Below are 11,780 nucleotides of genomic sequence, written 5' to 3'. Positions count from 1 at the left end.
ATATAAATGTTATTATTAAAGTGCTTTGCAAATCTTAAATGCTAGCTATTGTAAGTGTTGTTTTAATAACTCGGGAGTCACCCCAAAGTCCTAAACTTGGCAGCAGCAGAGGCAGGGAGCTTCTCTGTCCTAGCAACCATCGCTAGGGTCAGGCGTGGCTTGCGAGTCTGAGTCTGGAGAGGAAGGCTCGTCCTGTGCGCCCCCTCTGGAGAGGGAACTACAATTCCCGTGATGCTAGAGGGTGGTCTCCGTAGTGACGCAGCCAGGGTTGGTGGTTGGGAGGGAGTGGGGCAGTGGGAGGCAGGGAGGGTGAGGGGAGGCGGAGTGGGGCGGCAGAACTCTTCTCGGTGTTCCCTACTCCAGACTCAGGCAGCCGCCGCCGCCGCCGCCGCCGCCGCCGCCCGCCGGAGCCGCCATGTTGGTTTGAGAGGCGATGACAGGAGGTGGCTGCTGCGTCTCGGGCTGAAAAGTGGAGGCGCAGCAGCAGCAGCAGCTGGGGGAGGAGGAGGAGGAGGAGGAGGAGGAGGAGGAGAGAGGAGAGAGGAGCGCTGAGAAGAAACCGGAACCGGGCTGTGGAGAGGGGGAGAGCTGCTGCTCCCGGCGGCGTCCGGCCTTGATCCGCCTAGCTGAGGGCTAGAGGGACGGGGGAGGAGGGGACGAGAAAGAGAGAGGGAGAAGAAAAGAGTCCTGAGAAGCTGGAAACGATGACTCCCAAGGTTCGGCTTAGCTGCTGCTGCTGCCGGTGGGCGACCACGACGGCCGCCTAATCCTCCAGGGAGTGCGGGGGTTTCCTGTCCCGCCCGGCCCGGCCCAGTCCGGCCAGGTCCAGCCCCCTCCTCGCTTCCACCTCTTCCCCTCCCCCACTTTCCTCCTCCCCCTGGGCTTTCGGTTCTGCCACTCAGAAGTTAAAGATTCTTTCTGCCCCCGTTTCTGAACCCCCTCCCCCCTCCCTCGCCGGGCTTTTCCATCTCCGCGTCTCCCCGTCCGGGAGTTGTGCGTGTTTCTGGGTGCTCTGGGACTGGTCCGGCTCTCCAGCTATTTCTTATTCTGCGTGCGTATCTGCATAGTTATCTATGTACACACCGGGACATTTTTTCTCCTGCTTAATGAGGACTTGACTCGGGAGCCACTGTGAATCATTCTCTGGGCTGGGAAAGGAGGAAGGAAGATTTAACCCCCTCCCACCCCACTTCATGTCCATGTCTCATTCGGTTTGGTCTACCTGGCACGGTTGGTACTGTTGCTGCTGCTGCTGACAGGGATCTGCTGCCATCTCTGGAGTTTTGCTGTTGACACGGCTAGAGACAGTTCCTGTGGATATTTTTTTTTCCCATCAGAACCTTAACCAATCCAACAATCTTTTTCTTAAAACAAGTTTCTTTAAAAGCACATAACTTCAGTCAAAATTGTCAGAGCAGCTGTTTCTGTGGCTTGAAGATCTCTGTATTTTTGTTTAATCATCAGGGTATAAATCAAACAGCAAGATGTCCAGCAATGTTCCGGCTGATATGGTAAGTGAAGGGTGTATTGTTATTATTTGTTTAAGATGATATTTCAGTCTTATTTATTTAGCAAGGGTGTTGGGTGCAAAGGGGAGATTTGATGGAAGTAGTTGGGAAACCACAGCGCCTGGTGATTTAGAGCACTAAAGTTGCAGTCTCTGATTTTTTTGCCCCTTTTCTACCGGTGTTTTTGTTTGCACAGTTATAAAAAAAATTGCAGAAGTAGGGAGCTTCAGTTAAAAAAAAAATCTATTTCCTCTAGTACCAAATGTAAGAAACGCTTCCACCTTATAATGCTTCTGAAATTGTCAGTGACGCCAGGTAAAGCAGGAGACATTGATATTTCATGTACTGGATAGAAATTGTTCATTAGGAAAAATAAAATCCCGCCTTTATAATTCAGTAAGAGCATTAATGCAGTAGCTTGTGCAAACTTGACATTTTTCCAAGGACAGTGAAATACTACTACTTCTTAGTTAAAATTATACTATGATCCTGTATTACATTTGGAGTTAGTTATTCCTCCCCCCCAGTTTACCGGCTAATATGTATCTGGACAAGAGGAATGTTAAGCTCTTAAGGAAATCCTACAAAATAGGACGGTCATAATGTTAAAAATTTACATCAGTTTTCCACGACTTCCTGCAACTGTATCAAATGTTTGATATTATTAACATCCTTGGACTTAAAAAACAAACGATACATTATTGAATTTTGCCGTGTGTTTAGTATTTGGGAAAAAAAACCCTACTCTTGTTTATTGATACTTTTGTTTTTTAAAGGTTAAGGTTGTGACTTTGTTGACTAACTAGAATGGCTGTGTAAGCCTACAATGTGGGTTTTTGGCGTGAAATTACATGCCATTTGCAAAATAAAGGCAAGTATGGTAAAAAGCCTGAATCTTATTTAAAATAGATTTGTAGTTAATATAGATTAGATAACCTTGTTTGAAATGTGGTAGTTTTTAGTTGTTTTATTGTATTCCTATAGAAAATTGAATCCATTAAGGGCCAAGAGATAAATGATTACACAGCAGGAAACTGCATTGGCAATTTTTTTTAATGGAAAAAAATTTAGTACATGTCGACATTTATTTTGCTCTTATATCTCGATTTTTAATTTACATGATGTATAAATGTAAGTTCCTGCTTAGTTGACCTCAGATGGAAACCTCTCTTTCCCAAGCCTCAAAAGGTCCTTGCATTCTCCTTTAATTTCTCACCACCATGTACACATCCTAAACTCACACATGACTAAAGCGCTCTTCTCTGATTAAGGATGCCAGGACATGTTATCTTTCTCTCTCCTGAAGTTGACTAGAGGGGTCTCTAGGTAGTGCTGTTTAGTGCTTTTTCTCTCCTTTGGTGGTGAGTACTCTCTTGGTCTGGGGAGCATTGGAACTCCAGCAAAAGGTTTTGTCTTTAAAATTACCATTAACATTTTTTTTTGTATTGAAATCCCCAAGTTTTCTTTAGTCAGTCACAAAAGCCATATTGAAATAAACATGCAGTCAAAATAATGTTACTGTGAACTAGGCCTGGTGATTACAGTTGGAGAAAACCTGGAATGTGCGTAGCATCATGTATAATATTGTCCCTGTTACAGATGACTTGGGAATACTGTTTTCTGGTCAGAGATAGGGAATGGAACCTGCAGGTCAAATACGGGGATTTGGAAGGAAGACTAGAGGATTTAATTTACTGTTCTGCTGCATTGCTACATCAGTTTTTATGTTTATAAATTAAATTTAGCACAATTTATCTTTTTTAGATTGGCATTGTTGTAAGGCCTTAGTGTTCTCTAGTGCTTTGAGATCCTTTGATTAAAGGGGATGGGCAACAAGGGCAAAGCAATGTTATGTAATGTTCATATAACTCCTTGATGTGGATGCTTCTGAATAGGCATAATGGTCCAGCCCAAATTAAATTGTTTTAGGGGTCTTGAGATTTTACCATGTCATTTAGAGCTCCTAGGATTCTATTTATTGTTAGAAACATAGGACATTACTGAAATGTATTCTTTAATTTAATGTTAGTCCAGGATTCACAACCCAAGTTACTTCCTGAAATCATGTATAAATATTGGCTAGAAGTTGTAGATTGATTACTTTCAGATTTCCTAGACTTGTTGGATGAATCATTTACTCTGTTTATATTTATATTGATTATTCAAAACCAGTGGAAGCTATCTTCACACATTTTTTGTTAGACTGAAATTAAAAGCTAAAACTATACCTCCGAAATTAAGTTGTGTTTTATTGCAACAAATTTCCTAAATTGATTAGCATGTGTATGTCACGTTCCAATAAGCTTTTAGGCATGTGTCACGATGGCCAATTAGCACACTTCAGTTTCATTTGACCAAATTTCAAGAATTCCAAATATGCAAAATTCTAATATTAAAGTCAGAATACTGTTTAGAAGGTAGCTTTATTATTCTCTTACATTGTAGTGAGTGTTTGTTATCTGAGAAAATACTCTTTTGGGTACAGGGTGGAGCTGTGGAGCTTTATGTTTCATTAATTGTTAATTCATTCTTAAAGTTCAATAGTTATTAAATCCACTGATCTCTTAAAAACATCTTTTTTAAAACAATGGTTATGGTTGTGACTGTGAGACTTAAAAATACATTTAAGTCTTGAGTTTGTATTTTTGTAAATCTTGTGACTATTTTTAATTTAAATTTTTTCCTTACCACATGGTATACCCATTTTTCCAGCACAAACTGAAGGTTGCTTCTTGGTATAGATCTCTTATCCTATGAGTAAATTGGGTTGGGTTTTTTTGGTCACTTTCTATTGTGGTTTTGGCATTTTTAAAATCACTAGTACTAATGGCTTTATCTTACTTATTACTACATAAAGTACTTCAAGTCATTCATCTCCTTTGACTCTCACATCAACTTTATAAAATGTGCTAATATAATTATTGCCATTTTACATATGTAAATACTCAAACTCAGATCTGATCATTAGGCTAATTTTATCAGTATTACTTTTACTTAGTTTTATCAGTTTTGATTTACTTAAAATATTTTTAGGTACTGGGTCCATTGACGAATAAGTTTTAGCACTTTAATTTTAAATAAAATGCTGAAAACTGGACTAAGCAACTTATTTTTAAAAGAAATTTGAATTAAATATAAATCAGTATGATAATTTGGAAGTGAATCATAAACATTCCACATTTTAAATCAATTCACAGTATACAGTTCTTAGTGGGGAAATTTAATGCTTCACTCTGGTTGTTCTTAATGATAGCTTGAATAATTTTGATGACTAGGTCAAGTCAGCATAAGACTATTTACTGTCTGTCAGAAAGAACAGTGGTGTAGACAGGAATGTAATTCATCTTTTTGGAGTGGTGGGAGGAGTTCTCCAGCAAAAAATTATATTTTCAAAGAGAAGTTTTTGTATGCTGGTTTTGAACTACTGGGTGAATCACTGGACTATAATCCCATTTTTTTTTTTTTTTGTTTTCGGAATTAGATTTAATGCAGTTCTGTCCTTTTAAAGATTCTTGTGTAAAATAACACCTGTCTGCCTATGAGAGGAGTTGGGTATTAATGAAAGAATTCTGGTAAAGTATTTTTATATCTTTGAAGAAAAGTTCCATATAGAGTATCATTTTTTGTTACTAATAGTGGCTAGCCAGATGTAACAAAATTTTGTTTTCCATGTTATCTCTGGTGTGATATAATATGAAGTTAATTTGAATTTGCAGTATTATTTGGGGCTTTGTGCTTTAAATTGTCATTTTTGGTTATAGTTCTATTTCGTGTATAGAAGAAATAATTGAGGCCCTCTGGTGGACAAAATGTTATTACTGTGTAAATGAGTAAACCTGAGAACTAAGCTATTTTTTGGATAAAATACTTACATCTAAAATATTTAACCAAAAGAGGATTTTGCTAGACATTAATCAAATTTCTTTTAATCTGATCTTTTTCATCTCTTTTCTAAAGCTTAGTTAAAAATGGCTGATTCAGAGTATACATGAAGAAAATACCAGTTCATTTGTATAAATAAATTGATCTGTAGAATAGGGCATTTTTACACACCAAGTAGTCACACTAATTAAGACACAGAACTGAAAGTTTTTACCTGCTTTGCTCCCCTCCCCATCTCAAGTTTTAAGGTTTTATAAAAGGTAGACTAAGTACTGCTTATGAAAATAAGTGGTTTGATAATATTAGTAATTAGTATTAGTTTAAATAATTGCTTATAGTTTTACATCTTTTTATAATGTTTAGGGTTTTAAAAACATTTTATATACTTTGGATTGTTGTTAGTAAAAGAGACGGTAAATGATCATTTCTCATTAACAGACAATTTAAGTGACTTGCTTATGGTGGCATGGCTAGCAAGTATTGCAGCTGAGACTAAAACCCATCTTCTAAGTTTAGTACTCTGCTAATCACATCAGGATTTGCTACAATTGTATGTAGTGAGTGCTCAAAAAAAATGTCTATTTTCCTTAAAATTAATATATTTTCTTTGCTGCTAATGAGAAAGATGAGCATTTCTCTCATTATAATGTTTATATTCACTATAGAGTGTAAAACGATGTTCATGTTATCAGACTATCATAAAGGAAACATCCTCTTTTGGATTATAGGAACACAGACATAAGACATGGAAGGAACCCCATTGTTTCACAGATGAAGGAACAGAGGCACATACAGGTTAATGGCCTGACCAAGTTATGCAGGAAGAAAAAGTATCAGAGTCTGGCTTTGAACTCAGCACTTTTGATTCCAGATCCTAATCTTAACATTTAGAACTTGAAGCATAACTGAAAACTTTAAATAGATTCTAAGAGATTGGAGTATGGTCTTTTGAGTCTTTAAAATAATTTTCTTCCCAGGCAAGAAAAAGACAGAAATTGTGTATATATTAAAACCTCAACTATTGGAAACTCTTTGAGTTCCAGTCATTTTAAATAACTGAGTTATTCAGAGAACTGGAGACTTATTCCTTTTAAGTACCCAAACTTTAAAAAACCCAACATTTTGCATGGAAATCTTTCTAATGTTTAATAAAAACATAATTTCTTGATGATTCAGGGTTGTTACAATTAGGAACATAAATTATTTTACTTAGCTGTTTTATATATATATATATTACGTGATATACCTTCAGGGCTGTTGAGGTAGAAAGGACTGTTTATACCTATGCTAAATGGTTTCAGAACACATGGATTTTGAAATCATGAATCTTTTTATAATTTTTCTTTCTCCTCCCTTGATATCCATTATGACTTTTTCTGCTTGTAAGCATGTTTGTCTGTAGTAGTAGCTCTCATATCCAATTTGTTGCTTCTGAATCTTCTTTGGACTTTGAATTATAACTAAGTTTTTGTCAAAACTAAGAAAAAATAGATTCTGAGCTCCTGTAAGCATATGAGCATATAATGTGTGGATTTAAAAGAAATGTATTTTAGATTCTGAGGGCTTATTATTATCATCATTATTATTGGAGTTTTTTGTTGTCTGTTAGCAGAATTTTGGATAATTAAGGTGGTGCTATGTATAATTTGTGTTTTGGTGGGAAAATAGGCTGGTTTTTATTAAAAGTTTTTTTTTAAATCAAAGAGATTTAACTTATTAGAACATTGGGTTCCTTTCATCTTGCATCTCTCAGTACTTCAATGACTTGGTATTTAATCAGTATATATATTCCTTCCACCTATGCAGATCATAGCCCTTCTATAATTTAATAAAAAAAATCTTTGAGAGTTGCTGAAGCCAACTTTGTTATGAGCCTTTCCAGGCTTAGTTTGACTGGTACTCCAATGTCCAATATACTGGGCTTATTCTTTTATCTTTCTCTACATCTGTAGCTATATCTATAATATAGAAGCAGTTTTGAATGACTGTTCCAGAGTGATTTTTTTTTATATAGGAACTCCTTTTCCTTCCCTGTAGTGAGTTGAGATTTTCCTTCTGTCATATTCTTCCATTGGTCGAATTACTTTTTAGAAGAATTTCTGCTTAGTCTCTGATTCTTACCTTGTTGGGATAGAGTTTTTAGTGACATAACTGGTAGCAGGAAGTGGAGGAAGGAGGTACGGATAAACCGCACAAGTGATCTTTCTTCAACCCAAAATATGTCAGCTTACTAGCCCCAAAGATCACTGTTTCCAGTTCTTGGTCCAGTATTTCATCATGTATCATGTATTCAATCCTATCTTAATCTTTAACTGAGAACCATTATTCCAATCTGTAATGACACTGAAGAAATGTACAGAATAGCCTGATTTTTCTCCCCTGAAATTTAGATAAATCTTAATTTACTACTTTTGTGTATAGAGACACATACAATGAAGTATCTTTGACTTTGTTTTTCCACACAGGGTCGAAGTAGAAAAAAAAGAGATGTGATGAGTAGAAGAATAGGGGAATAAGTGGTTCTTGGCAGGAGGGGCCATAAGAGAGAATGTTTTAATTCCTGTTCCCTCTTTGTTACAAGATGCTAACCCTCCTCTCCCACCCCCATTCCTACCCCTTCCCCCAAAAAAACAACCTTGAAAAGGCTGTGTGAGATATAGCATTTTGTTCCGTGGTGGGTTAAAGGAGAAATATTGGTCAGAAGCAGTAGGTGGTGTCAGTAAAAAGGGAAGTTGGCAAGCTGGTCACTGAGGCTAGGTCAAGAAAAGAAAGGATGTGACTGGTAAGTCTGCCAGAATTAAAAATTATTCCTAGTTTATGTAGATAGAAACCCATCAACTACTATGGGTTTCTATTCTAACTCTATATAGGTCATTCCAGAACATGGGGTTCATAAAATCATAGAATGTATTTTGGACATGGGGGAGGTAAGGAGTAGGGAAATCTCTAGTTATTCTGTAGCTGAAGGATGGTTAAGGAGATTAATCAACCAAACATCAATCTCCAAGCACTTTAGGCACTTCTATGCTATGATGTCTACAAAGAAAGGCAAAAACATAGGCTTAACTCTTAAGGAGCTCACATTTTAATGGCAGAGACAATATGCAAAAAGCTATATACATAGGAGATATGTGTGTGTGTGTGTGTGTGTGTGTATGACAATTTGGAGCATTTATTAAGCTCTTAATATGTACCAGTCAGGCTTTATATCTTGGTTCTCCCATTTGGAAAATATGAAGTCATTTTCCAATAAAAAAAACATTGTTCAACTTCCACAAACATTTACTAAGTGCCTAGAATTCACAGAGCTAAAAGTTCAGTACTGAATTGGGCTGATACTCAGTGAAGAATTTATGGAAAAACATACAACAATGGTTTGAGATGGGAAAGTGTGGATGGATTCTGATTTGTAGTATGTACATTGATGAGATTATAGATTTGTTGGAGGGGGAAAGGTTTCAAAGATTAAATAAGACTGTCTTTTGACATATAATTCATCATCTAGTAGAGCATGAGCTCTTTTTTTTCTTTTAAGAATTATTTATTCATTTATTTTTAATTTTCAGCGTTCACTTTTTTAAGATTTTGAATTCTAAAATTTCCCCTTTCCACCACTCCCCCCTCCCCAAGATAGCATGCAATCTGATGTAGGCTATACATGTACACTCATATTAAACATATTTCCATGTTAGTTTTGTTGTGAAAGAAAAATCAGATCACAAGAAAAAACCATGAGAAAGAAAAAAAAAAAAAAAAAAAAAGGGAGAAAATAGTATGCTTTAATTGGCATTCAGACTCCATAGTTCTTTCTCTGGATACGGATAGCATTTTCCATCGTGAGTCTTTTGGAATTGTCTTAGATCTTTGTGTTGGTGAGAAGAGCTAAATCTAACAAAGTTGGTCATCACAAAATGTTGCTGTTACTGTGTACAATATTCTGGTTTTGCTCACTTCAATCAGCATCAGTTCATGCAAGTCTTTCCAGGTTTTCCTGAAATCTACCTGCTCACCATTTCTTATGGAACAATAGTATTCTGTGATATTCATATACCACAACTTGTTCAGCCATTCCCTAATTAATGGGCATCCCCTCAGTTTCTCATACTTTGCCACCACAAAAAGAGTGGTCATAAATATTTTTGTACATGTGGTCCTTTCCCTTTTTTTATGATCTCTTTGGGATACAAACCTAGTAATGGTATTTCTGTATCAAAGAGTAGAGCATGAGCTCTTTTACTTTTATTTTTTGGTATCATGAACCCCTTCTCAGAGCCATGTTTTTAAATGATTGAAGGAAATGCTAGATTTTAATTAGAAATTAGTAACAATGAAGACGTAATTTTTTCCCCCATCTAAGTTCAAAGTTAGGAACCTTTGTAATAGAGGAATGGGAACTATAATGTGTTTAAATTCTGTATAAGGTTTGGGGAGGTAGAAAAGCAGAGTGAGGAAAGATCCTTATTAATTGGATGGCAATAGGAAAGACATTGAAAATGTAAATTATTATTAGGTTGTAAAAGATGAATAGGATTTCCAGCACCTAGGTGGTGCATTGGGTAGAATGTCAGTCCTGGAGTCAGAAGACTCATCTTCCTGAGATTAAATTCAGCCTCAGACACTTCCCAGCTGTGTGACCCTGCTCAAGTCACTGAATCCTGTTTGCCTCAGTTTCCTCATCTGTAAAATAAGCTGGAGAAGGAAATGACAAACAAGTATCTTTGCCAAGAAGACCCCAAATGACAAAGAGTTGGATGTGATTGCAAAATGACTGAATAACAAAGATTTCAAGGAAATAAGTAATGTATTCCAGGTATAGAAAGCAGTATGAGCAAAGGCATGGCACAAAGTGGAATGTGTATGGGAATAATGGGTGGATAGCATAGTTTGATTAGAATGTAGCCCATATGGAGGGGGAGTAGTGTGAGATTAGGCTTGGTAGTGTGGATGAGTGATAGGATGAGAGGTAGGGTGGTGTTAGTGAAGAGCTGTGAATGCCAGGCTTTTCATGATCAGATTTGTGCATAAGGAAATTAATTTAGTTACAGTATAAAGGATTAATTGGAGGGGAAATAGAATAAGAGGAGGAAGAGAGTTGGACCAGGTTCCTAACATTATAGAGTTTACAATCCAGAATAACACTATAACTAAGTTACATTCTGCGTTAAATAGGCTTTTGGGGTTGAATTCTAAACCTAACTACTTACTACATATAACATTGTTTCTGTGGGAAAATGAATTCATAGTACCAACCACTGACTTAGGTCCAAACTTAATAGAATATAACCTGCTCTTAAATTGGGAACTACCACTAATAATATATCAACTCAAAGTCTAAATGCAAAAACTGTTACCAACTACAATACCACTACTTGATAATTTATATAAATAATAATATTTAAGTTATGGAAAACTTAGCAATGGCTTTCCATGATATTTTAATTATCTGTAATCTTTACAACATTGTTATGTGGATTTGGTAATTTTGTACATAAATTTATCATAATTTTGTATGTTTTAATATAAGTTAAGTAAAATTGGCATACGGGCATTCTTCTAGGATTGCACTAGGGAAAAAATGTTCCTTCTGTTAAAGAAAACTTTCAAAGTTGGGTAATGCAATATGTCTGCTTTTCTCTGTATAGTTAAATTCACCTGGCAATTCATTTTGGGCTGATAGAGTCTTAACTCATGATATATAAATTATTTTTTTACTTTCCTGCCAAAATGTGATTTTTGCTATCAGTTATAGCCATTTGGTTATTCTTACCTTAGAAAGAGGAATGATCACCTGGCATCCTGAACAATATGAAATCAGAGAAGAAACTAACCTCCTGCCTGAGACTGCTGTTCTGTGGTTCTCTTCAGATTTCTCAGGGTTAGGCATTTCTTTTTAGTCCCTGCAAATTATGTTGGGGCAACTGCCATGACATTAAGCTTTTTTTTTTTTTAGTACAATTGTGACTCCCTAATGTGATAGTCCTTTGGCAGGTAGGCTTTCATATTCATTTTAAGAAATTGACTATCTACTTTTTGAATAAGCACAAATGATTTAAGCTCTTTGAAGGCTTTTGTACTAAATTATGTTATTCAGTGTCTCAAAGATAGCTGTTTAGTATATAATTATCCCTCTAAGATTCACCAGCTTAAACATTTAAACTCCCCTATGATCCTTTCTTGTACTTACATAATAATTTTTTTCTATTTCTCTTTCATGCTCTGCCTTTTGTTATAGGTAATTTTATATATGTTATTTTTTTCTACCTTAGCCTTGATGAGGAAAGAAGCTATATTTTCTTTTTTTTCTATACACTTCAATGCCTAGCCCAATATCTTTCACATATTACATGTTCCATATTTTTAATTGACCTAATGTAAAAATCTATTAATTTC

The 11,780-nt window shown here is 36.2% G+C and overlaps 1 protein-coding gene across 1 annotated transcript in view; it reads left to right on the top strand.

Moving 5' to 3' along the window:
* The first annotated feature begins 561 nt into the window (after window positions 1–561).
* The window catches only part of UBL3 (ubiquitin like 3), a 96,376-nt gene continuing 85,157 nt past the window's right edge, over window positions 562–11,780 (top strand). The window contains exon 1 of the mRNA XM_069080033.1: window positions 562–1,511. Coding sequence (XP_068936134.1) covers window positions 1,485–1,511 — 27 coding nt within the window. The 5' untranslated portion in view covers window positions 562–1,484. The remainder of the gene's footprint in view (window positions 1,512–11,780) is intronic.

The sequence above is a fragment of the Petaurus breviceps genome, unplaced genomic scaffold (genome assembly GCF_028583685.1).
Source record: "Petaurus breviceps papuanus isolate PSGF00001 unplaced genomic scaffold, PetGlider_PUasm1.0 91133, whole genome shotgun sequence".
NCBI lineage: Eukaryota > Metazoa > Chordata > Mammalia > Diprotodontia > Petauridae > Petaurus > Petaurus breviceps.
This window is presented reverse-complemented; position numbering and strand designations above follow the sequence as displayed.